The 26350-nt window shown below is 53.2% G+C and overlaps 1 protein-coding gene across 3 annotated transcripts; it reads left to right on the top strand.

Annotated features, from left to right (window-relative positions):
- Nucleotides 1-432: 432 nt before the first annotated feature.
- Nucleotides 433-26350, top strand: LOC129198699 (neuroblast differentiation-associated protein AHNAK-like). Of its 3 annotated transcripts, none has more exons than XM_054808234.1 (6): nt 462-647; nt 6049-6144; nt 6289-6442; nt 6713-6900; nt 6980-11609; nt 11994-26350. In XM_054808234.1, the coding sequence occupies exons 3-6, from the start codon at nt 6289-6291 to the stop codon at nt 25226-25228; spliced, it is 18207 nt and encodes a 6068-aa protein (XP_054664209.1). In that variant the 5' UTR covers nt 462-647; nt 6049-6144; the 3' UTR covers nt 25229-26350. The 3 variants fall into 3 exon arrangements, with proteins under 3 accessions (XP_054664207.1, XP_054664209.1, XP_054664208.1); XM_054808233.1 differs by having other exon boundaries at nt 6980-19976; nt 20199-26350; XM_054808232.1 differs by having other exon boundaries at nt 433-647; nt 6980-26350.

Below are 26350 nucleotides of genomic sequence, written 5' to 3'. Positions count from 1 at the left end.
TCGGGGGGGGAGGGGAAGATTTTTGGGGTTCATCTCATTTGGGGGGGGGGATACGGGGGGGAGGAAGATTTTTGGGGTTCACCTCATTTTTGGGGGGGGTGGTGTATACCGAGGGGGGGGGAGGGAGGAGCCTGACCTGCGGGGGGGGGGGGGGGGGATCCCCAAACCCTCCCTCTCTGGGGGGGGGGAGGGGTGTCCCGGGACGAACTTTGGGGGGGGTGGGGTGGGGGATGGGATGGGGTGGGGGGGTCCCATCCTGTCCCAACACCCGCGATCCCCAGCAGCGGTTCCCGGCCCCGTCCCGGGGCGGTGGCGGCGTTTGGTCCCACCCCGGGTGGGGGTGGGGGGAGGGGCGGGGAAATTCTGGGTGGGGTGGGGGGGGGGGGGGGGGGGGGTGGGGGGGGTGGGGAAGGGCCGAGGCTCCGCCGGTTACAAGAGCCCGGCCCCGGCGGGGCGCGGCCACTCGCTGAGCTCCCGCCGCCACGAACGGACCGACCGGGACACGGAACCCACGCGGGACCAGGAATCCGGGAACGGGGGGGGTGGGAAAAGAATCCGGGAACGGGTTATGGCCCAACCGGGGAGCTGAGACCCCCCCCCACGCCACGCCACGCCACGACACCCCCCACACACACACTTTTTCTCCGGTAGGTACCCATTCGGGATGGGCGGAGGTCACGCGTGGGGGGGGTGGGTGTCCGTGGAGCGTGTTTCTGAGGTTTATCGGGTGGTCCCGGGATTGTTGTTGGAGTTGGAGGAAGGGGGGGGGGGTGGTGTCACGGTGGGGTCCGGGAATTGCGTGTGGGGTGGGACACACACCCACCCACGAGTGTTTTCGTGAGTGGGTCCCGGAGAGATGGGAGTTGTGCGTGTGTAGGGGTGGGGCGGGTCGCGGTGGGCTCCGGTGGTCGCGGGTGGGGTGTGTGTGGTGGGGGGGGGTGTCCCGGGTTTGTCCCACGAGTGTCCCGGGAACTCCGTGGGCTGTGTGTTGCAGGGGGGGTGGGGTGGGGTGTTCCCGGTGGGCTCCGGGGGTTGCAAGGGGGGGGTGTGGGGGGGTGTATCCTCGCGTGGGTCCGGTTGTGCAGGGGGGGGTGTCCCAGGAGTGCGTGGCGTGGGGGGGGGGTTTCGCGTGGGCTCCGGGTGTGCACGGCGGGGGGGGGTTTGTCCCGGGTGTACACGGGGGGGGTGGGGTGTGTGCGCAGGGGGGGGTCCCCGTGGGCTCCGCGCGCGCTCAGGGCGTGGCCCCCCTATTCCCCCCCCCCCCTCCGGCTCTGCCGCGCCCAGCCCGGACACGGGGAGTCCCCACTCGGGGCGGGGCCGTGGATTCCCCCCCCCCAACCCCACCCGTGCTTCCCCCCCCCCCCCCGCGGGGGTTCTCCCGGTACCGTGGGGGGGGGGGTGGGGTGTGTGTTGGAGTGGGGGGGGGGGGGGTGGGGGATCCCCCGGGATCCCACGAGGGTGCGGCTCCGCGGGCAGCCGGGCGTGGGCGGCTTCGCTTAATTAACTTCGCTTAATTAAGGCCGGTTTCAGCGTGGGGGTGGGAGACACCCCCGCGGGGGGTGTGTGTGTGAATTTTGGGGTGCACGAGAGCTTTTTGGGTCCTTTTGCTGGGCAAGGTGGGATTTGGGGGGGGGGGGGGCTGTCGTGTCCTGTGTCTGTGTCGTGTCCCCCCCGTGGTTTGGGGTGCAGCCAGCACCCATCCCCCCCCTTTAGATTTCAGAAAGATCCCACCGGAGCGGGTGCACCCCAAAAGGGACTGCAGCCCCAAAATCCACGGGTGGGGACCCCAATCTCCGAGCAACCCCCCAAACCCCCCCCCCAAAAAACCCCCCCATTTTTGGGGTGCAGGCGTACGTGCGGCAGATTTGGGGGGGGGGGGGGGCCGGACTCCCCCCCCCCTTAAAAAAAATAAAAATAAAATTAAATCACCCCACGCTCTGGCTGCGGGCAGGGAACCGGCAGCCGGTGGAACCGGTCGCGGCGGCGGCGGCGGCGGGGGCAGAATTTTGCGCGAGGCCCCGCGGGATTTTTTCGCTCCGGAGCCGGTTGAACCGGTAACGAGGCCGAAAGGCGCCGTGGAGGCCGCTCCTGGGAGTTGGATTTTTTTTTTCTGGTTTAGTTTATTATTTCCTGGGGGGGGGGGGGGGGTGGTTTTTTTTTTTTTTTCCTGGTTTTTCTTGGTTTCTTCCCCATTTTTTGCCCTTTTTTTTTTTGCCTTCTTTTTGCCTTTTTCCCTCCTTAATTTTGTCTTTTTTTTCCCTCCTTAATTTTGTCTTTTTTTTCCCTCCTTAATTTTGTCCTTTTTTTTCTTTCCCCCCTTAATTTTGTCTTTTTTTTCCCTCCTTAATTTTGTCCTTTTTTTTCTTTCCCCCCTTAATTTTATCTTTTTTTTCCCTCCTTAATTTTGTCCTTTTTTTTCTTCCCCCCCTTAATTTTGTCTTTCTTCCCCCCCTTAATTTTGCCTCTTTTTTTCTCCCCCCCCCTTAATTTTGCCTCTTTTTTTCTTCCCCCCCCCCTTAATTTTGCCTCTTCCCCCCCCCTTAATTTTGCCTCTTTTTTTCTTCCCCCCCCTTAATTTTGCCTCTTCCCCCCCCCTTAATTTTGCCTCTTTTTTTCTTCCCCCCCCTTAATTTTGCCTCTTCCCCCCCCCTTAATTTTGCCTCTTTTTTTCTTCCCCCGCTTAATTTTGCCTCTTTTTTTTTTTTCTCCTCCTTAATTTTGCCTCTTTTTTTTTTTTCTCCTCCTTAATTTTGCCTCTTTTTTTTTTTCTCCTCCTTAATTTTGCCTCTTTTTTTTTTTTCTCCTCCTTAATTTTGCCTCTTTTTTTTTTTTCTCCTCCTTAATTTTGCCTCTTTTTTTTTTTTTCTCCTCCTTAATTTTGCCTCTTTTTTTTTTTTTTTTTTCCGTGGGCTTTGGCCATCGCGGGTTTTCCTGGGAGGATCCCCGAGCCCCGCGTGCGTCATCGTCCTTCCCAGCCTGGCCGCTGCCCCACGCCGCTGCCGCCCTGCCCGTACCCCCGGGGTACAGGCAGCATCCACGGTACCCCAAATTTTTGGGGTGCCAAATCTCCCAGCCAGCACCTCCTTAACCCCCCCCCCCCAAAAAAACCCCACTCACCCCCCAAACCCTCGTTAATTAGCGGCTCAGTGCTGAACGCTGGTTCAGGGGAGATTTGGGGTGCTGGGGGCGCCCCGATTTGGGGCGGTGTGGGGGGGAGGATTTTGGGGGGACCCCCCCCACCCCTGCTTTGGGGGGGTTGGTGCTTCCTGGTGTGGTACCCCGCGAAGGATGCAGAACCCTGGAGCCACCCGTGACGGGGGGGGTGGGGTGTGTGACCCCTTTTTTTTTTGGGGGGTGGGTGGGTGACGGGGGGGGGGTTCACCCCACCCCCCCCCCCCCCCCGGTGAGCTGGCGGCGTTTGGGGCGATCGGAGAGCTGTGACCTCAGCACGTCGTCCCTTTTGCGCCCCTGCACAAACAACCGGTGAGGTCCGGCTGCACCCCATGGCAGTGGGGGGGGGGGGGTCCCCGTGTCCCCCCAAATGCAGCATCGCCGTGACAGCATCACGCGTCCCATGGGGGGGAGGGGGAATTTTGGGGGGCGGTGATGTCGTCGTTCGCCGCTGGGTGATATCTCATCTCGGGGGGGTGGGGGGGGCACATGGGGACGGGGGGAGGGGGGAAGACTAAAAATACAGGGAAGGGGCAGCACGTGGTTCACCCCAAAAATAGCAGCAGGCGGTCGCGGACGCGGGGCTGGCATTACCGCGGAGGACGCCGGCGAAGGTGTCCCCTTGGCGGGGAGGAAGAGGAGGGTGAGGAAGGACTTCTCCATCTGCCGTGGTCACCCAGGGTGGGACAACCTGCTCCCCCCACCACCACCACCTCATCACCACCGCCCTGTGGCGGTGTCGATGATGAGGATGAAGAAGGGAGTTCTGGCCATCCCGGAGTGCCTCTCCCTCTAGCTCGGAGGCAGGCGGGTTGAGCTCTGAGTCACGGTCCCCACCCAACCCGCGGGACCTTCTCCCCAACTCCCTGACTCACAAACCTGTTTGTCCTCCGCCCCACGTCGTCGTCAAGAGCTTTCCAGATCGTTCGGTGACCGAAACGGTCGGTCCGGTGACACCGCTCGCAACCTGGGTGAGGGTGGGACAGGACCTCCCGGGTCACCTCGTCCCATCATCTTCTCCACCCGCCCTAGACCCACATCCCAACGTCTCTTGAGGAGCCCCAAGGATGGAGATGCCACCACCCCCCTCCCTGTGCTGGTTCCTGGGGACCCCCACTGCAAAAAGCTGTGGGGGGGGTCCTGCTGCTCCACCAACCTGGGGTTGTTCTTGCAGCCCGGGACACCATTCGCCACCTTCGCAGGAAATCGATGGCTCGTGGTCAACTTGGTGGCCACCAGGACCCCCCCCGCCCAAGGACCTTTGTTCTGAGCTGCTTTTGCAGCTGGGTGGCCCCCAACATTTACTGGTGCCTGAGGTTGCTCCTCCTCGGTTGCGGGACATACCACTTCTCCTTCTTGAACCTCATGAGGTTCCTCTCTGCCCACTTCTCCAGCCTGGTGAGGTCTTTCTGGATGGTGGCACCACCCTCTGGCTTATCGGCTGCTCCTCCCGGTTTGGTGTCACCAGCAAACTTGTGCCTCGTCATCCAGATGATTTAAAAACTGGGGACAGCTCGGCTGGAGGGTGGTGGCAGGGGAAATGCCCACCGCACGCCAGTCTTGCAGATGTCCTCGGGTTGCCCAAAGAGCTGGTGGAGTCTCCGTCCTTGGAGATATTCGCAAGCCGTTTGGACGTGGTCCTCCACGAGGGTTGGACCAGGTGACCTCCGGAGGTCCCATCCCACCTCAATCGTCAATCCGTGGTCCCGTGACATGCTCGCTAGGCAGTTTTGAGGTTTCTTTGGGGCTTTGCAAGGAGATGACGTCATGCACCAAGGGTGACGTTTCAACGTCTGTGCGACCCTGTGAAGGGCAGCGCCTCCGTTGACCTTTTCCATGCCGGTGTCCTCGCTGGGTTTGGTCCTGCTGTGAACCTTCAGGAAGGTTCACACACGGATGGGGGGGTGGTGTGGTGCGTGCGTAGAGTTGCGTCGCTTCCATGCTCGACCGACGTCTTGATGCTGAATGAGCTGCTCTGAGGTTCAGATCCTGGAGAAAAGGTCAAAAACCCCCAAATCTCCTCCAAAAAAACCCCGAACCCTTCTGTGTCCATGTCTTCGCCGGTGCTTGGGAGAGCTGCGAGGGGCAGCGGATGTGGGTGAAGGAGATGTGATGGGAAGCCATTTATTTTTGGAGAACCCTTCCCGTTGCTGGTCCAGGTGAGCCCCGAGCAGCTGGAAATACCGAGCTTCTCTCTAAATTTGAGTTCCAATTAAGGAAATGAGAACTTAACGAGGTGGGTTCGCCCTTGTGAGCTGCTTCGGTAGAGGCTTTGGAAGGATCTGGCCGGTCCCGTCTCTGCCCTTCGTGACCTTTGTGGCCGCGTCGGAAGGAGAATTTCTTTTCTGTTTATTTCTCCTGCTCGCCTGAAGCTCGCTAGAAACGGAGAAATCCCCTCAAGTCGTTTTTAGGTGGCAAAGAAGTTGACTTTGGGGCGGTGGTCAAGGAGATGCGGGTGAAGCAGGAGAGCTGATGTTGCGAAGCGACCGTTGCTTTTGTACTTCCCGACCATCCGGCGTTCGAATTTCTCTGGTTTCCATACAACGGCAGAAATGTCTATCACCGAGCAGGAGAAGAGCATCTCCAAGGACCGTGTTGGTCCAAGGCGATGACAACCTTTGGTGGGCGGTCAACGAGACGTGGGGGCCATTCACCACCCACGGCTGTGGCGGTGACGTTAAGTTCTTAGGTAGCTTCTCTCTTGTCGTCCCGTTGACCCAAACCACGCGTCTTCGTGATACGGGAGAGTCGCGACGCGGGGCGACGGGGACGCGCTTTGGTTCCCGTCCTGTCTGGGTATCGAAAGGTGGAAGGAAGGAAGAGGGAGTGGGAGGGAGAGCCGGAATTTCACGTAGACCCCTCTGATGTCTCCACCAGGCTGGGAAGGTGAAAACGAAAGGTGCTTCAAGGTCCACAAGTGAAGGCAGAAGGATTCCTGGGGCGGATCCAGCCAGGACCAGCATCCCAGCAAAGGTCAGTGAGATGGAGCTGGTTCAGCTCTTCTTCCTCAACATCCCATGCTCAAAACCGCCGTCTGTCTCCTCCGCCACGTTTCCTTTCTCACCTTCTGCCTTTTTTTTTTTTTTTTTTTTTTTTCCCCCTTTTCTCCTTCCCCAGATGGAGAAGGAGGAGGAGACCCGGGAGATCCTGCTCCCCAACTGGCAAGGCAGCGGCTCCCACGGCATCACCATCGACCAGACGGATGACGGGGTCTTCGTCAAGCGCGTGCAGCAAAACTCCCCGGCTGCCAAGATGGGTGTCGTGAAGGAAGGTGGGATCTTGGCGGAGGTTGTTGGGGGGGAAGGTCATTTTTGGGGGGGAAAGAAACCGGGTTCTTTGTCTCTTCCATCTTGGTGGTGCCTCAGTTGCTTCTTTCTTCTTCTTCTTGGGCAATAACCCTACGGCTCAAGTGTCCTTGCTCCTCGTCTTGCTCGCAGTGGGGATGGGGGGGGGGGGGGAGGGGTGTCTCCTTCCTGCTTCTCCCTTCCGAAATATCTCACCTCTCGCCCCTCTGCTCGCTCCCTGTCCCTGTCCTTCCCAGGGGATCAGATTGTGAGCGCCACGGTCTACTTCGACAACCTGCAATCCGGGGAAGTCACGCAGCTGCTCAACAGCATGGGCCACCACACGGTGGGCTTGCGCTTGCAACGGAAAGGGGACAAATCTCCACTGCCGGGACAGTCATGGTCACACGACGTCTTTGCGGCCAGCAGCCCAGAAGTTGTTCTGGTGAGTGATGGGGAAAGAAGGGACGAGGAGGAGGAGGGAGGAAGATTCCTGGTGCTAACAAAGGTCTCTGTGTTACCAGAGCGGCGACGACGAGGAGTACAGGAGGATCTACACAACGAAAATCAAACCCCGGCTGAAGTCGGAGGAGGCGGTGGAAGCGGAGTGCGGTGGAACGCAGAGCAGGACCATTACGGTCACCAGAAAAGTGACGGCCTACACCGTTGATGTCACTAGGCACGACGGAACAAAAGACGTCGACGTCATCGGCCCAGACTTTAAAATCCGGGTCCCGACCAAGGAAATCACCCACGTGACGAAGACCGACATCGAAACCGAGCCTGGGAAAACCGTGATTAAAACAGCACCGGGGAGAAGCACCACGGACTGGAGCATGGACATCAAAGGGGCACCTCCGGGACCAACGGTCGGATCTTCTGGCCAGAAGTTGGACGTCCACCTCGGCGAGGTTCAGTTCGGAAAACCCGGGATAACCGTGTCGGGAACGCAAATGAGGACTCAGATGGACCCTACGTTGCCGGAGAGCCAAGTTCCTGGTGGGGAGACTGGAAAATCTGTTACGGTAGAGATGCCGGGACATAACGTTTCTAGCACGACGTTCCTGGGCCCTCAAGGCAACTTGCCCAGAATCGAAGCAAATGGACAGATGGGAAACCTGGACGCGGGTTTTCACGTCAAGGGTCCCAGGTTGGATGGCAAAGGACGCATTTCTGGCACCGACGTCCAAGGGGAGCTGCTGGGGGGTACACTGTCACACGCTGATGCTACTGCCCCTTGTCTTCAGGGAGATATCAAAGCCCCCGGAGTTGACGTTTCGTTACCGGTGATGGAAAATCCAGCTGTCGATGTGGGAAAAATCAAGATTCCTGTTTTGAAAATGCCCAAATTTGGGTTTCCGACCGCGGGATCTGGCGTGGAAGCTCAAGCCCCGCAGGTGGGCACCGACGTTCCCATGCCGAAGCTGCAAGCTCCGTGCGTGGACGTTGCCTCCTCATCCGTCCAGGTCACGGGACCTGAAGTTTCAGCTCCTTCAGTTAAAGTCCCGAAGCCACAGGTGGACGTGGGGTTGAAGGGTGCCGTGAAGGTCCCCTCCCCAGACCTGGAAGTCCCTGGCGTGGGTATCAAAGGACCCAGCATGGAGCTCCCTGACGCAGATGTTCACGGCGGCAAGGGAAAAGTCAAAATACCACACCTAACCTTTCCAAAATTCACTGCCTTGGACTCTCAAGGGGAAGGTCCCGTTGTGGAAATGGTGCTTCCAAAGGGGGAGGTGGGACCAGCAGCGTCCAAGGTAGACGTTGGCATTCCCGATGTGGCCATCAAAGGAGAATGGAAAGGTCCCAAGTTCAAGAAGGTTGAAATGCCCCAAATCTCTCTGTCGGATGTAAACTTGAACCTGAAAGGCCCTCAGGTGAAGGGAGATATGGGTGTCACCGTCCCCGGAGTGGAAGGGGACGTCAAAGGACTTGGCTCTAAGGGTCTAAAGATGGACGTAAAGGTTCCTGATGTCGAATTTGAAAGCCCGGCGGGTTGTTTGAAAGGGCCTGGTATAGCCGCACCAGATATGGACATTAATGTGAAGGGACCTAAGATTAAGGGGGAAGTGGATGTTTCTATGCCAAAGATGGGTGGCAACTTGAAAGGACCTCAGCTTGACATTCAAGGCCCCAAACTGGGACTGGACATGCCTGCTGTAGATGTCAAAGGCCCCAGAGTTACAATGCCAGAGGTACATGTCAAGACCCCCAAAATATCCATGCCTGACATCGATTTGAATCTGAGAGGTCCCGGAGTGAAAGGAGACCTGGATGTTTCTGCCCCGAAGCTGGAAGGGGAGCTGAAAGCACCTGGACTTGACATCAAGGGCCCCAAGGTTGACATTGAAGTGCCAGACGTGGACGTCCACGGTCCGGAAGGTAAACTAAAGATGCCAAAGCTGAAAATGCCCAAGTTTGGGGTGCCTGGCCTAAAGGGTGAGGGCCCCAGCGTTGATGTGACTCTTCCAAAGGGTGAGGTGGACATTTCTGGTCCCAAGGTAGATATCGATGTGCCAAGCGTGGACATCAAAGGGCCAGAAGGAAAGCTGAAGGGCCCCAAGGTCAAGATGCCAGAGATGCACGTCACAGCTCCAAAGGTCTCTGTGCCAGATGTTGATCTGAACCTAAAAGGCATCAAAGCAAAGGGTGACGTGGACATTTCCATTCCCACCGTAGGAGCTGATTTGAAGGGTCCTGAACTAGAGCTCAAAGGCCCCAAAGTTGACATTGAAGCACCAGACGTGGACATTCACGGTCCAGAGGGTAAACTGAAGATGCCAAAGCTGAAAATGCCCAAGTTTGGGGTGCCCGGCCTGAAGGGCGAGGGCCCTGACATCGACGTGTCGCTTCCAAAGGGTGAGGTGGACATTTCTGGTCCCAAGGTAGATATCGATGTGCCAAGCGTGGACATCAAAGGGCCAGAAGGAAAACTGACAGGCCCCAAGGTGAAAATGCCCGACATGAGCTTCAAGACCCCCAAAATATCCATGCCTGACATCGATTTGAATCTGAGAGGTCCCAAAGTGAAAGGAGACCTGGATGTTTCTGCCCCGAAGCTGGAAGGGGAGCTGAAAGCACCTGGACTTGACATCAAGGGCCCCAAGGTTGACATTGAAGCGCCAGACGTGGACGTCCACGGTCCAGAGGGAAAACTAAAGATGCCAAAGCTGAAAATGCCCAAGTTTGGGGTGCCTGGCCTAAAGGGTGAGGGCCCCAGCGTTGACGTGACGCTTCCAAAGGGTGAGGTGGACATTTCTGGTCCCAAGGTAGATATCGATGTGCCGAGCATGGACATCAAAGGGCCAGAAGGAAAACTGAAGGGCCCCAAGGTCTCTGTGCCAGATGTTGATCTGAACCTAAAAGGCATCAAAGCAAAGGGTGACGTGGACATTTCCATTCCCACCGTAGGAGCTGATTTGAAGGGTCCCGAACTAGAGCTCAAAGGCCCCAAAGTTGACATTGAAGCACCAGACGTGGACATTCACGGTCCAGAGGGTAAACTGAAGATGCCAAAGCTGAAAATGCCCAAGTTTGGGGTGCCCGGCCTGAAGGGCGAGGGCCCTGACATCGACGTGTCGCTTCCAAAGGGTGAGGTGGACATTTCTGGTCCCAAGGTAGATATCGATGTGCCAAGCGTGGACATCAAAGGGCCAGAAGGAAAACTGACAGGCCCCAAGGTGAAAATGCCCGACATGAGCTTCAAGACCCCCAAAATATCCATGCCTGACATCGATTTGAATCTGAGAGGTCCCAAAGTGAAAGGAGACCTGGATGTTTCTGCCCCGAAGCTGGAAGGGGAGCTGAAAGCACCTGGACTTGACATCAAGGGCCCCAAGGTTGACATTGAAGCGCCAGACGTGGACGTCCACGGTCCAGAGGGAAAACTAAAGATGCCAAAGCTGAAAATGCCCAAGTTTGGGGTGCCTGGCCTAAAGGGTGAGGGCCCCAGCGTTGATGTGACTCTTCCAAAGGGTGAGGTGGACATTTCTGGTCCCAAGGTAGATATCGATGTGCCAAGCGTGGACATCGAAGGGCCAGAAGGAAAAGGCAAAGGTCTCAAATTTAAAATGCCTGAACTAAACATTCAGACGCCAAAACTGTCCATGCCAGATGTAGATCTTAGTTTGAAGGCCCCCAAACTGAAAGGAGATGCAGATATTTCTGGTCTGAAGCCCTCTGGAGATCTGAAGGGCCCAAAAATAGATGTGGAAGGTCCAAAAGTGGATGTTGATATGCCTGAGGTAGACTTGGAATGCCCAGAAGGGAAAATAAAAGGCCCCAAATTTAAGATGCCTAAGTTTAATATCAAAGCACCTAAAATATCCATGCCGGATGTAGATTTGAACGTAAAGGGACACAAAATGAAAGGAGAGATGGATGTTTCTCTTCCGAAGGTAGAAGGTGACTTGAAAGAACCCGGTGTTGATATCAAGGGACCAAAAATAGATGTTGAGGTCCCAGATGTCAACCTGGAGTGTCCAGAAGCCAAACTGAAAATGCCGAAAATGAAATTGCCTCATGTTAACGTGTCTGGCCCAAAGTTTGAGGGAGCCGATATAGATGTCAACCTGCCAAAAGCAGAGATAGATATTTCTGGGCCAGAGGCAGATATTAAAGTGCCGGAGCTGGACGTTGCAGGACCAGAAGGAAAATGGAAAGGCCCCAAGTTCAGGATGCCGAAGCTGAACATCAAAACACCTAAAATATCCATGCCGGATGTAGATTTGAACCTAAAGGGACCTAAAGTGAAAGGAGACATGGATATTGGAGCTCCTAAGATAGAAGGAGACTTGAAAGGGCCAGAAATAGACATTAAAGGCCCCAAAGTAGATGTTGAGGCACCCAATATTGATTTGGAGTGCCCTGAAGGGAAGCTGAAAGGCCCCAAATTCAAGATGCCAGAGATGCACATCAAGGCTCCCAAGTTCTCCATGCCTGATGTGGACATTAATTTGAAAGGGCCCAGCATGAAAGGAGATATGGAAGTCTCAGCTCCCAAGCTTGAGGGTGACCTGAAGGGTCCTGAGCTGGACATCAAGGGCCCCAAAGTCGACATTGAGGCACCCGATGTGGACATTCATGGCCCAGAAGGAAAATTCAAAATGCCCAAGTTCAAAATGCCCAAATTTGGGATGCCGGGGCTGAAAGGAGAAGGTCCAGAGGTGGATGTGAACCTGCCAACAGGAGACCTGGATGTTTCTGGTCCGAAGGTGGATATTGGGGCTCCAAAGTTGGATATTGAAGGGCCTGAGGGGAAGCTGAAGGGCCCCAAGTTCAAGATGCCCGAGATGCACATCAAGTCACACAAGATCTCTATGCCTGATGTTGACTTGAATCTGAAGGGCCCCAAGCTGAAGGGGGATGTTGATGTGTCTGTTCCCAAGCTGGAAGGTGACCTGAAGGGTCCTGAGCTGGACATCAAGGGCCCCAAAGTTGACATTGAGGCACCTGATGTGGACATTCATGGCCCAGAAGGAAAATTCAAAATGCCCAAGTTCAAAATGCCCAAATTTGGGATGCCTGGCTTCAAAGCAGAAGGCCCGGAGGTGGATGTGAACCTGCCGACAGGAGACCTGGATGTTTCTGGTCCGAAGGTGGATATTGAGGGACCAGAGGTGGACATTGAAGGGCCCGAGGGGAAGCTGAAGGGCCCCAAGTTCAAGATGCCCGAGATGCACTTCAAGGCACCCAAATTCTCCATGCCTGATGTTGACTTCAATCTGAAGGGCCCCAAGCTGAAGGGGGATGTCGATGTGTCTGTTCCCAAGCTGGAAGGTGACCTGAAGGGTCCTGAGCTGGACATCAAGGGCCCCAAAGTCGACATTGAGGCACCTGATGTGGACATTCATGGCCCAGAAGGAAAATTCAAAATGCCCAAGTTCAAAATGCCCAAATTTGGGATGCCTGGCTTCAAAGCAGAAGGCCCGGAGGTGGATGTGAACCTGCCGACAGGAGACCTGGATGTTTCTGGTCCAAAAGTGGATATTGAGGGACCGGAGGTGGACATTGAAGGGCCTGAGGGGAAGCTGAAAGGCCCCAAGTTCAAGATGCCAGAGATGCACTTCAAGGCGCCCAAGATCTCCATGCCTGACATTGACTTGAACCTGAAAGGCCCGAAAGTGAAGGGGGATGTGGATGTGTCTGTTCCCAAGCTGGAAGGTGACCTGAAGGGTCCCGAGCTGGACATCAAGGGCCCCAAAGTCGATGTTGACCTTCCTGACGTTGAGCTGGAAGGGCCAGAAGGGAAGCTGAAGGGCCCCAAGTTCAAGATGCCAGAGATGCACATCAAGGCACCCAAATTCTCCATGCCTGATGTTGACTTCAATCTGAAGGGCCCCAAGCTGAAGGGAGATGTCGACGTGTCTGTCCCTAAGCTGGAAGGTGACCTGAAGGGTCCTGAGCTGGACATCAAGGGCCCCAAAGTCGACATTGAGGCACCTGATGTGGACATTCATGGCCCAGAAGGAAAATTCAAAATGCCCAAGTTCAAAATGCCCAAATTTGGGATGCCTGGCTTCAAAGCAGAAGGCCCGGAGGTGGATGTGAACCTGCCGACAGGAGACCTGGATGTTTCTGGTCCAAAAGTGGATATTGAGGGACCGGAGGTGGACATTGAAGGGCCTGAGGGGAAGCTGAAAGGCCCCAAGTTCAAGATGCCAGAGATGCACTTCAAGGCGCCCAAGATCTCCATGCCTGACATTGACTTGAACCTGAAAGGCCCGAAAGTGAAGGGGGATGTGGATGTGTCTGTTCCCAAGCTGGAAGGTGACCTGAAGGGTCCCGAGCTGGACATCAAGGGCCCCAAAGTCGACATTGAGGCACCCGATGTGGACATTCATGGCCCAGAAGGAAAATTCAAAATGCCCAAGTTCAAAATGCCCAAATTTGGGATGCCAGGGCTGAAAGGAGAAGGCCCGGAAGTGGATGTGAACCTGCCGACAGGAGACCTGGATGTTTCTGGTCCGAAGGTGGATATTGAGGGACCGGAGGTGGACATTGAAGGGCCTGAGGGGAAGTTGAAGGGCCCCAAGTTCAAGATGCCAGAGATGCACTTCAAGACACCCAAGATCTCCATGCCTGACATTGACTTGAACCTGAAAGGCCCCAAAGTGAAGGGGGATGTGGATGTGTCTGTTCCCAAGCTGGAAGGTGACCTGAAGGGTCCCGAGCTGGACATCAAGGGCCCCAAAGTTGATGTTGACCTTCCTGACGTTGAGCTGGAAGGGCCAGAAGGGAAGCTGAAGGGCCCCAAGTTCAAGATGCCTGAGATGCACATCAAGGCACCCAAGTTCTCCATGCCTGATGTTGACTTCAATCTGAAGGGCCCCAAGCTGAAGGGAGGTGCTGACATTTCTGTTCCAAACTTAGAAGGTGACTTGAAAGGACCTGAGGTGAATATCAAAGGTCCAAAGTTGGATGTTGATGTTCCTGATCTTGATGTTGAAGGTCCTGAGGGAAAATGGAAAGGCCCCAAGATAAAAATGCCAGAGATGCATATTAAGGCGCCCAAGTTTTCTATGCCTGATATAGACTTCAACTTGAAAGGTCCCAAAATGAAAGGAGAAATGGATGTTTCTGTACCGAAAATAGAGGGTGATGTCAAAGGGCCGGACCTGGAACTTAAAGGGCCCAAAGTGGACATAGAGGCTCCGGATGTTGACCTAGAGTGTCCAGAAGGAAAGTTAAAGGGTCCCAAATTTAAGATGCCCGACATGCATTTCAAGGCCCCCAAGATCTCCATGCCGGACTTTGATCTGAACCTGAAAGGCCCCAAAGTGAAGGGGGATGTGGACGTTTCTGTTCCAAAACTTGAGGGTGATTTGAAAGGCCCGGACGTTGACATCAAGGGCCCTAAACTGGATGTTAACGTTCCCGACGTTGACCTAGAGTGTCCGGAAGCAAAGTTGAAAGGCCCCAAGTTCAAGATGCCTGAAATGCACTTCAAGACACCAAAAATCTCCATGCCTGACATCGATTTGAACCTGAAAGGCCCCAAAGTGAAGGGAGATGTGGATGTTTCTGCCCCCAAACTAGAAGGTGACTTGAAAGGCCCTGATGTGGATATCAAAGGTCCTACACTGGATATAGAAGCCCCTGATGTAGATATTGAGATCCCAGAGGGGAAGCTGAAAGGCCCCAAATTTAAGATGCCAGAGATGCATTTTAAGGCTCCCAAGATCTCCATGCCAGACTTTGATCTGAACCTGAAAGGCCCAAAAGTGAAGGGGGACGTCAATGTTTCCGTGCCCAAGTTAGAAGGTGACCTGAAAGGGCCTGAGGTTACAGTAAAAGGTCCAAAAGTGGACATAGAGGCTCCGGATGTTGACCTAGAGTGTCCAGAAGGAAAGTTAAAGGGTCCCAAATTTAAGATGCCTGACATGCATTTCAAAGCCCCCAAGATCTCCATGCCAGACTTTGATCTGAACCTGAAAGGCCCCAAAGTGAAGGGGGATGTGGACGTTTCTGTTCCAAAACTTGAGGGTGATTTGAAAGGCCCGGACGTTGACATCAAGGGCCCTAAACTGGATGTAGACCTTCCTGATGTTGAGCTGGAATGCCCGGAAGGGAAGCTGAAGGGCCCTAAGTTCAAGATGCCCGAGATGCACATCAAGGCGCCCAAGATCTCCATGCCTGACATTGACTTGAACCTGAAAGGCCCCAAAGTGAAGGGGGATGTGGATGTGTCTGTTCCCAAGCTGGAAGGTGACCTGAAGGGTCCCGAGCTGGACATCAAGGGCCCCAAAGTCGATGTTGACCTTCCTGACGTTGAGCTGGAAGGGCCAGAAGGGAAGCTGAAGGGCCCCAAGTTCAAGATGCCCGAGATGCACATCAAGGCACCCAAGTTCTCCATGCCTGATGTTGACTTCAATCTGAAGGGCCCCAAGCTGAAGGGAGATGTCGATGTGTCTGTTCCCAAGCTGGAAGGTGATCTGAAGGGTCCCGAGCTGGACATCAAGGGCCCCAAAGTCGACATTGAGGCACCCGATGTGGACGTTCATGGCCCAGAAGGAAAATTCAAAATGCCCAAGTTCAAAATGCCCAAATTTGGGATGCCTGGCTTCAAAGCAGAAGGCCCGGAGGTGGACGTGAACCTGCCGACAGGAGACCTGGATGTTTCTGGTCCGAAGGTGGATATTGAGGGACCGGAGGTGGACATTGAAGGGCCTGAGGGGAAGCTGAAAGGCCCCAAGTTCAAGATGCCAGAGATGCACTTCAAGGCGCCCAAGATCTCCATGCCTGACATTGACTTGAACCTGAAAGGCCCGAAAGTGAAGGGGGATGTGGATGTGTCTGTTCCCAAGCTGGAAGGTGACCTGAAGGGTCCCGAGCTGGACATCAAGGGCCCCAAAGTCGATGTTGACCTTCCTGACGTTGAGCTGGAAGGGCCAGAAGGGAAGCTGAAGGGCCCCAAGTTCAAGATGCCCGAGATGCACATCAAGGCACCCAAATTCTCCATGCCTGATGTTGACTTCAATCTGAAGGGCCCCAAGCTGAAGGGAGATGTCGATGTGTCTGTTCCCAAGCTGGAAGGTGATCTGAAGGGTCCTGAGCTGGACATCAAGGGCCCCAAAGTCGACATTGAGGCACCCGATGTGGACATTCATGGCCCAGAAGGAAAATTCAAAATGCCCAAGTTCAAAATGCCCAAATTTGGGATGCCTGGCTTCAAAGCAGAAGGCCCGGAGGTGGATGTGAACCTGCCGACAGGAGACCTGGATGTTTCTGGTCCGAAGGTGGATATTGAGGGACTGGAGGTGGACATTGAAGGGCCTGAGGGGAAGTTGAAGGGCCCCAAGTTCAAGATGCCAGAGATGCACTTCAAGGCGCCCAAGATCTCCATTCCTGACATTGACTTGAACCTGAAAGGCCCGAAAGTGAAGGGGGATGTGGATGTGTCTGTTCCCAAGCTGGAAGGTGACCTGAAGGGTCCTGAGCTGGACATCAAGGGCCCCAAAGTCGATGTTGACCTTCCTGACGTTGAGCTGGAAGGGCCAGAAGGGAAGCTGAAGGGCCCCAAGTTCAAGATGCCCGAGATGCACATCAAGGCACCCAAGTTCTCCATGCCTGATGTTGACTTCAATCTGAAGGGCCCCAAGCTGAAGGGAGATGTCGACGTGTCTGTTCCCAAGCTGGAAGGTGACCTGAAGGGTCCCGAGCTGGACATCAAGGGCCCCAAAGTCGACATTGATGTGCCAGATGTGGACATTCATGGCCCAGAAGGAAAATTCAAAATGCCCAAGTTCAAAATGCCCAAATTTGGGATGCCTGGCTTTAAAGCAGAAGGCCCGGAGGTGGACATGAACCTGCCGACAGGAGACCTGGATGTTTCTGGTCCGAAGGTGGATATTGAGGGACCGGAGGTGGACGTTGAAGGGCCCGAGGGGAAGCTGAAAGGCCCCAAGTTCAAGATGCCTGAGATGCACTTCAAGGCGCCCAAGATCTCCATGCCTGACATTGACTTGAACCTGAAAGGCCCGAAAGTGAAGGGGGATGTGGATGTGTCTGTTCCCAAGCTGGAAGGTGACCTGAAGGGTCCTGAGCTGGACATCAAGGGCCCCAAAGTCGATGTTGACCTTCCTGACGTTGAGCTGGAAGGGCCAGAAGGGAAGCTGAAGGGCCCCAAGTTCAAGATGCCCGAGATGCACATCAAGGCTCCCAAATTCTCCATGCCTGATGTTGACTTCAATCTGAAGGGCCCCAAGCTGAAGGGAGATGTCGATGTGTCCGTCCCTAAGCTGGAAGGTGACCTGAAGGGTCCCGAGCTGGACATCAAGGGCCCCAAAGTCGACATTGAGGCACCTGATGTGGACATTCATGGCCCAGAAGGTAGAATAAAAATGCCCAAGTTCAAAATGCCCAAGTTTGGGGTGCCTGGCTTTAAAGCAGAAGGCCCGGAGGTGGATGTGAACCTGCCGACAGGAGACCTGGATGTTTCTGGTCCGAAGGTGGATATTGAGGGACCAGAGGTGGACATTGAAGGGCCCGAGGGGAAGCTGAAGGGCCCCAAGTTCAAGATGCCAGAGATGCACATCAAGGCACCCAAGATCTCCATGCCTGATGTTGACTTCAATCTGAAAGGCCCCAAATTGAAGGGGGATGTGGATGTTTCCCTTCCTAAGCTTGAGGGTCCTGAGCTGGACATCAAGGGCCCCAAAGTTGACATTGAGGCACCTGACGTGGATATTCATGGTCCAGAAGGTAAAATAAAAATGCCCAAGTTCAAAATGCCCAAGTTTGGGTTTTCTGGGTTGAAAGGAGAAGGCCCGGAAGTTGATGTAAATCTACCTGAAGCCAACGTTGCTATTTCTGGTCCAACAGTTGATGTTACTGTTCCTGATCTGGACGTTGAAGGACCAGAAGGAAAACTTAAGGGCCCTAAATTTAAGAAGCCTGACATGCAATTCAATGTTCCTAAAATTTCTATGCCAGATATTGACTTAAATTTGAAAGGCCCAAAACTAAAAGCTGACGTTGATCCTGCCCTTCCCAAAATCGAGGGTGAGCTGAAAAGTCCTAAGCTTGATATCAAAGGGCCAGAACTTGATGTCGAGGGACCAAAGCTTGATCTAGAAGGAAAGACTAAAAAATCCAGGTTTAAACTTCCCAAATTTGGCTTTTCTGGTCCTAAAGTGCAAAGCCCTGATGTGGATGTGAAACTCAAAAAACCTGACGTTGAAATATCTGGCCCAAAAGTTGATGTTCATGCTCCGGATGTGGATTTACAGGCAAAATCAAAAGGGTCAAAATTTAAAATGCCTTTCCTGAGTATTTCATCCCCTAAAGTTTCAATGCCGGATGTGGAGCTAAATCTGAAAGGGCATAAACTAAAAGGAGAGTTAGATGTTTCCAGCCCGAAGCTGGAAGGAGAACTGAAAGGTCCCGAGGTGGACATCAAGGGCCCCAAAGTCAACATCGAGGCACCTGACGTGGACATTCATGGGCCGGAGGGTAAACTCAAAATGCCCAAGTTCAAAATGCCCAAATTTGGTGTGTCTGGGTTTAAGGGTGAGGGTCCAGAGGTGGACGTGAACCTGCCAAAAGGAGAGCTGGATGTGTCCGGTCCCAAGCTGGATATCGAAGGTGCTGGTTTGGAAATTGAAGGGCCAGAGGGGAAGCTGAAGGGTCCCCAGTTTAAGATGCCAGAAATGAACATCAAGGCACCCAAGATCTCCATGCCTGACATCGACCTGAACCTCAAAGGCCCCAAAGCAAAGGCAGATGTGGATGTCTCTCTTCCCGAGGTGGATCTGAAGGGCTCAGATTTGCACGTGAAAGGACCGAAAGTGGATGTAGAGGTTCCTGACCTCGACATTGAAGGTCCCAAAGGAAAATTGAAAGGCCCCAAATTTAAAATGCCTGAAATGAATATCAAGGCTCCCAATATTTCCATGCCAGACTTTGATTTGAATTTGAAAGGTCCCAAGTCAAAAGGAGGTGTGGATGTCGATCTTTCAGTGCCAAAACTGGAAGGGGACTTGAGTGTGCCGGATGTTAATATCAAAGGACCAAAGGTTGACATTGATGTTCCAGACCTGGATGTTGAAGGGCCGGAAGGAAAACTGAAAGGTCCCAAGTTTAAAATGCCAGAGATGCACATCAAGGCTCCCAAAATTTCAATGCCTGATGCCAGCTTAAACCTCAAAGGTCCCAAGCTGAAAGGAGACATAGATGTTTCTGCTCCAAAGCTGGAAGGGGATTTGAAGGCTCCTGACATCAATATTGGAGGCCCCAAGGTCGACATTGATGTGCCAGATGTAGACATTCACGGCCCAGAGGGTAAACTCAAAATGCCCAAGTTCAAAATGCCCAAATTCGGGATGCCTGGCTTCAAAGCAGAAGGCCCGGAGGTGGACGTGAACCTGCCAACAGGAGACCTGGATGTTTCTGGTCCGAAGGTGGATATTGAAGGTCCAGAGTTGGACATTGAAGGGCCTGAGGGGAAGTTGAAGGGCCCCAAGTTCAAGATGCCCGAGATGCACTTCAAGGCGCCCAAGATCTCCATGCCTGACATTGACTTGAACCTGAAAGGCCCGAAAGTGAAGGGGGATGTGGATGTGTCTGTTCCCAAGCTGGAAGGTGACCTGAAGGCTCCTGAGCTGGATATAAAAGGACCCAAAGTAGACATAGATGTTCCGGATGTGGAGATTGAAGGACCAGAAGGAAAATTGAAAGGCCCCAAATTGAAGATGCCAGAGATGCATTTTAAGGCTCCTAAAATTTCTATGCCGGACTTTGATCTGAACCTGAAAGGCCCGAAAGTGAAGGGGGATGTGGATGTGTCTGTGCCGTGTGTGGAAGGTGACCTGAAAGGGCCAAAAGTTGATATTAAAGGTCCTGAGTTGGATGTTAGTGCCCCAGATGTTCAAATCGAGGGCCCAGAAGGAAAGTTAAAGGGTCCCAAATTTAAGATGCCCGACATGCATTTCAAAGCCCCCAAGATCTCCATGCCTGACATTGACTTGAACCTGAAAGGCCCCAAAGTGAAGGGGGATGTGGATGTGTCTGTTCCCAAGCTGGAAGGTGACCTGAAGGGTCCTGAGCTGGACATCAAGGGCCCCAAAGTTGATGTTGACCTTCCTGACGTTGAGCTGGAAGGGCCAGAAGGGAAGCTGAAAGGCCCCAAGTTCAAGATGCCCGAGATGCACATCAAGGCACCCAAGTTCTCCATGCCTGATGTTGACTTCAATCTGAAGGGCCCCAAGCTGAAGGGAGATGTCGACGTGTCTGTCCCTAAGCTGGAAGGTGATCTGAAGGGTCCCGAGCTGGACATCAAGGGCCCCAAAGTCGACATTGAGGCACCCGATGTGGACATTCATGGCCCAGAAGGAAAATTCAAAATGCCCAAGTTCAAAATGCCCAAATTTGGGATGCCGGGGCTGAAAGGAGAAGGCCCAGAGGTGGACGTGAACCTGCCGACAGGAGACCTGGATGTTTCTGGTCCGAAGGTGGATATTGAGGGACCGGAGGTGGACGTTGAAGGGCCTGAGGGGAAGCTGAAGGGCCCCAAGTTCAAGATGCCCGAGATGCACATCAAGGCGCCCAAGATCTCTATGCCTGACATTGACTTGAACCTGAAAGGCCCGAAAGTGAAGGGGGATGTGGATGTGTCTGTTCCCAAGCTGGAAGGTGACCTGAAGGGTCCCGAGCTGGACATCAAGGGCCCCAAAGTCGATGTTGACCTTCCTGACGTTGAGCTGGAAGGGCCAGAAGGGAAGCTGAAAGGCCCCAAGTTCAAGATGCCCGAGATGCACATCAAGGCACCCAAGTTCTCCATGCCTGATGTTGACTTCAATCTGAAGGGCCCCAAGCTGAAGGGAGATGTCGACGTGTCTGTCCCTAAGCTGGAAGGTGATCTGAAGGGTCCCGAGCTGGACATCAAGGGCCCCAAAGTCGACATTGAGGCACCCGATGTGGACATTCATGGCCCAGAAGGAAAATTCAAAATGCCCAAGTTCAAAATGCCCAAATTTGGGATGCCGGGGCTGAAAGGAGAAGGCCCAGAGGTGGACGTGAACCTGCCGACAGGAGACCTGGATGTTTCTGGTCCAAAAGTGGATATTGAGGGACCGGAGGTGGACATTGAAGGGCCTGAGGGGAAGTTGAAGGGCCCCAAGTTCAAGATGCCAGAGATGCACTTCAAGGCGCCCAAGATCTCCATGCCTGACATCAACTTAAACTTGAAAGGCCCCAAAGTGAAGGGGGACGTGGAGCTTTCTGCACCTGATCTGGAAGGCCCTAAGGTTGAGATTGATGCTCCTGACATTGACATCAAAGGCCCTGAAGGGAAGCTGAAGGGCCCCAAGTTCAAGATGCCTGAGATGCACATCAAGGCTCCCAAAATTTCCACGCCAGACTTCGATCTGAACCTGAAAGGTCCCAAAGTTAAAGGAGATGTCGACATGTCGATGTCAGGAATTGAATGTGAACTGAAAGGGCCGGAGGTCAATATCGGTGCTCCTAAATTAGACATAGGTGCCCCTGATGTTGATATTGACAGCCCAGAGGGTAAATTTAAGCTTCCGAAATTCAAAATGCCCAAGTTTTCCATGCCTGGCTTTAAAGGGGAGGGTGTGGATGTGGATGTGAACCTCCCCAAGGGAGACATTGACGTTTCGGGCCCCAGCATAGACGTAGAGGCTCCTGATCTGCACGTGGATGGAAAAATCAAAGGTCCCAAATTTACGATGCCCGAAATGCACATGAAGGCTCCCAAGGTCTCCATCCCTGATGTCGACTTCAACATCAAGGGGCCTCAACTGAAAGGAGATGTAGATGTTTCCGGACCCAGGCTTGAAGGTGATTTGAAAGCACCCCAAATTGACGTGAAAGCCCCCAAAATAGACATCGAGGCTCCTGATGTGACCATCGAAGGGCCGGAAGGGAAACTGAAAGGTCCAAAATTCAAGATGCCAGAAATGCACATCAAGGCGCCCAAGTTCTCCATGCCCGATGTTGACTTCAATCTGAAGGGCCCCAAGCTGAAGGGTGATGTCGACGTCTCGGCGCCAAAGTTGGAAGGGGATTTGCAGTGTCCGGATGTTGACATCAAAGGCCCCAAGTTGGACATTCAGGCACCTGATGTGAACATCGAAGGGCCGGATGGAAAACTGAAAGGCCCAAAATTCAAGATGCCAGAAATGCACATCAAGACTCCCCAGATCTCCATGCCAGACATAGACTTGAACCTAAGGGGACTGAAGCTGAAAGGAGATGCGGATCTTCAGGGCCCAAAGCTCGAGGGAGGACTGAAGGGTCCTGAAGTTGATATTAAGGGCCCCAAAATAGATATCGAGGGCCCGGAGGTTGACGTCGATGGTCTGGAGGGAAAAATGAAGCTGCCTAAAATGAAGCTGCCCAAGTTTGGCTTAAAAGGAGAAGGCCCTGACATGGACGTGAACCTGCCAAAGACAGAAGTCGATCTTTCGGGCCCCAAGGTAGACATCAGCGTCCCGGATGTGAGCGTCGAAGGTCCAGAGGGCAAACTGAAAGGTCCTAAACTGAAGATGCCAGAAATGCACGTGAATGTTCCTAAAATCTCAATGCCTGAGATAGACTTGAATCTGAAAGGCCACAAAACGAAGGGAGGCTTTGACATTTCAACCCCAAAGATAGAAGGCAACCTGAAAGGTCCTGAAGTTGATATCAAAGGCCCAGAATTGGGAATCAGAAGCCCTGAAGTTGACGTTGAATGTCCCGACCTGAGCTTTGAAGGCCCGGAGGCAAATGTCAAATTTCCCAAGTTTAAGAAGTCAAAGTTTGGGTTTGGGATGAAAAGCCCAAAGGCAGAAATCAAGGTCCCCGGGGTGGAAGCGGATTTACCCGAGGCGGAGCTGAACGTGGAGTCGCCTGATGTCAACATCGCTGGAAAGGGTAAGAAGAGCAAGTTCAAGATGCCAAAACTTCATATGAGTGGTCCTAAAGTTAAAGGAAAGAAAGGTGGGTTCGACGTGAATGTGGCTGGTGGCGAGCTCGATGCGAATTTGAAATCTCCCGACCTGGATGTGAATGTAGCTGGTCCGGATGTGACGATAAAAGGTGATGCTGCAGTGAAGTCCCCCAAAGGAAAGAAACCCATGTTTGGGAAAATCTCCTTCCCAGATGTTGAATTTGATCTTAAATCACACAGATTCAGAGGGGATGCTTCCGTGGCAGTCCCAAAAATAGAGGGGGAACTTAAAGCGCCTGATCTAGACGTCTCTCTGCCGACTGCCAAAGGTGATGTAAAAGGCCCAAGTCTCAACGTGGACGTTGAAGGTTCTGACGTGAGCCTGAAGAAACCAAAGTTCAAACTTCCCAGCGGGCAGGTGGGCGTAGGGGACATGAAAATTGAGGGCGACCTGAAAGGACCTGCCATTGATGTTGCTGTTCCCTCGATCTCGGTGCCGGATGTCGACTTAAATGTGAAAGGACCAAAAGTAAAAGGTGAAGTCGGCGTTCCTGGAGTAGAACTGGAAGGTCTGAAATTGCCCAAGGTGGGGAAAATGGGTCTTGGTTTGGAAATGCCAGACGCGAACTTGGATGTTTCGGTCCCGGCCGTGGAAGGAAGCGTGAGCCTCCCTTCGGCTGATGTCAACCTCCGAGGTGTTGATGTAAAGCTCAAAGGGCCCCAAATCTCTGGACCTGATTTTGATGGACACCTGAAAGGACCAAAAATAAAGGGAGATCTGGACGTTTCGAGTTCTGTGGAAGGGCCAAGCGTCAGTGTGGACACACCAGGTGTTGACATTGGAGGCTTGGGAGGAAAGCTGAAGCTGCCAAAGTTTAAATCCCCCGCTATGGAGGCACCTGATCTGAGCATGAAAGGAGGCGTCGACTGCTCCGTCCCACAAATGGAGGCGGATGTGAAAGCCCCGGGTGCAAATCTCAATCTCGGCATCCCAGGCGTCAGTATCAAAGGGCCCTCAGTGGATGTTTCTGCCCCAGACTTGGATGTAAACCTGAAAGGACCAAAGTTGAAAGGAGATCTTGATGTTTCTGCTGGCGTTAAATCCCCCAAAGCTTCAGTGGACGTGTCTGATGGCGGCTTTGAAATTCTGGGTGGCACGATCAAGCTCCCGTCCCTCAAGCTCCCCCAGTTTGGTGTTTCCAGTCCTGGTGTGGATGGAGCGGATGTAGGCATCTGTCTTGAAGGTCCTCAAGTGAAAGGAGGCCTGAAGGGCTCGGGGGTTGGTGTTGGGTTGGAAGGATCCAACGTGGAATTGAAAGGGCCTAAGTTTCAAATGCAGTCACCTGGCGTTTCCTTGTCGGACGTCGACCTGAAGCTGAAAGGACCAAACCTACGGGGTGACATAGATGTCGCCGGTGACATCAAAGGCCCAAAAGTCAACGTGGAAGCACCTCGTGTCGACCTTAAGGAACCCGGAGCAGGTGTCCACCTCGAGGCTCCCACCGTGGATGCGTCCGCGCTGAAAGTTTCTGGGTCGGGTTTTAACGTCAATGTAAAAGGGCCGAAGATCAAAGGTGGTGCCGCTGTCTCCGGAGAGGCGGTGGCACCGGCTCTGAGCGTCGGCGGAGGAACTCTTCATGTTACCGGCCCGAAGGTGGGAATTGGAGGTCCCAGCATCACCACGAGCAGCCCAGAAAGCAGCTTGGGAAAAGTATCGTTCCCCAAACTGCGAATGCCTAAATTTGTGTTTTCAGACCACGAGGTGAAGGGCAGAGAGAGGGGGGTCGACGTAGAGTTCCCCGGGGTGGATGCTAACCTCCAGGCCGACGTCGCAGAACTCGAGTCAGAGGACGTGGATGTCAGACTGAAGAAATCCAAAATCAAAATGCCCAAGTTTAATTTTTCCAAGCAGAAGGGAAAGAGCGGAGGTTCCCTGGAGGTTTCTGGGTCTGTTTCGGGATCGAAAGGTGACCTGAAGAGCTCCAAGGTCAGTTTGGGGTCCGCGGAAGGCGAGCTCGATGGCGGAGAGGGTCTGTCGTCGGCGAAAGGGAAGTTCTCCCTCTTTAAAAGCAAGAAGACGCGCCATCGGTCGTCGTCCTTCAGCGACGAGCGCTCGTCCCACTCGACGCCCACGGGAACGCTGGAGCTGGAGAAGGGCAAACAAGGCAAAATGAAATTCGGGACGTTCGGGGGGATCGGTTCAAAAACTAAAGGTTCTTACGAAGTGACGGGAAGCGACGAGGAGACGGGGAAGGCGCAGGGCAGCGGGGTCTCGTTAGCGTCCAAAAAATCACGTCTCTCCTCTTCTTCCAGCAACGACAGTGGGACGAAGGGCGGTTTCCGTATGCCCGGGGTGGAGCTGACGGTGGCCAAGAAAAAAGAGTAGCGCGGCTGTACATAAGGTGCCTGTGTATATAGGGTTGCCCCCCCTTCCCCGGGTTTGTATATATATATTTTTTTTTTTTTTTTTTTGGTAGCTTGGGCTACTTCCAACCTGAGCGAGCAGGTGGGGGGGGCGGGAGAAGCGTCGCGGTGGGATGCCGTGGTTGGCCTGGCCGTGTCGGAAGCTTCTCCGCGCTCAAAATATCAGCTTGTGCATGAAATGCTGAGAGCTTAAGTTTACTAGCAAGCTATTTCTTTTTTTTTTTTTTTCCTCCCCCCCCCCCCCATTTTTACTGAATATTTTCAGTGTTTGGTTCGTGGAAATGAGGTTGGTTTGTTGGTTTTTGGTTTGTTTTTTTTTTTTCTTTTTTTTTTTCTCCTCCATCTTGACAATCTGGGGTGGTTTTGGTTTTTTTTTTTTTTTTTTTTTAGCTTTTATTTGCAGGGCTGAAACTTCTATCAAAATAGATCTATTTTTAAAAAAAAAAAAACACACACAACAAAACACACACAAAAAAAATCCCCCCACAACCAAACCACCCTGTAACTGAGACGCGTCCATTAAATTCCTGCTACGGGGGGGTGGAAAAAAAAAAAAAAAAAATCCGAGTGGTTCCAGTGGTTTGGTTGCATAAGGGCACGATATCAAATAACCTCCGGCGGCGGAAAGGACGGTTTTATGAGCGAGTAGCCGACCCGTTTGTGCAAGAAATGTCTCAGAGAAGTTTTATGTATTGCCACTAAGTGACCGAGCTTGATTTTTAATTATTATTTTTTTATTATTATTATTTTTATTGCTGCGTTCTTTGTTGCCGCTACACATTCATTTGTATTATAAGAGGGGGGAGGAAAAAAAAAAAAAACCCACAAAAAAAACAAATAACCAAATCCAAACCTTGTCTGGCAGCCTTAAAACTTTTCTGGTGTTTAGTATAATTTTATTTTTTTGTTGTTGTTAATGAGTATAACAAGAGATTTTTTAAAAAAAAAAACAAACAGCAACAAGAAAACAAAAAAAAGCAAACACCCAACCCCCCCCCCCTTTTCAGCACTTTAACGGCGAATTAATTGCGAATGTAAGAAGAATGATCTTGTAAAATGCAAATAAAGAGTTTATTAACCATGA

The sequence above is a fragment of the Grus americana genome, chromosome 35 (genome assembly GCF_028858705.1).
Source record: "Grus americana isolate bGruAme1 chromosome 35, bGruAme1.mat, whole genome shotgun sequence".
NCBI classification, from domain to species: Eukaryota; Metazoa; Chordata; class Aves; order Gruiformes; family Gruidae; genus Grus; species Grus americana.
This window is presented reverse-complemented; position numbering and strand designations above follow the sequence as displayed.

Excerpts from the sequence above, each read along its gene's own strand:
- LOC129198699 (XM_054808232.1), top strand. The coding sequence starts at position 6,289 with ATGGAGAAGGAGGAGGAGACCCGGGAGATCCTGCTCCCCAACTGGCAA. Across the intron at positions 6,443-6,712 it reads GATGGGTGTCGTGAAGGAAG|GGGATCAGATTGTGAGCGCC; the intron begins GTGGGATCTTGG and ends TGTCCTTCCCAG. Across the intron at positions 6,901-6,979 it reads GCAGCCCAGAAGTTGTTCTG|AGCGGCGACGACGAGGAGTA; the intron begins GTGAGTGATGGG and ends CTGTGTTACCAG.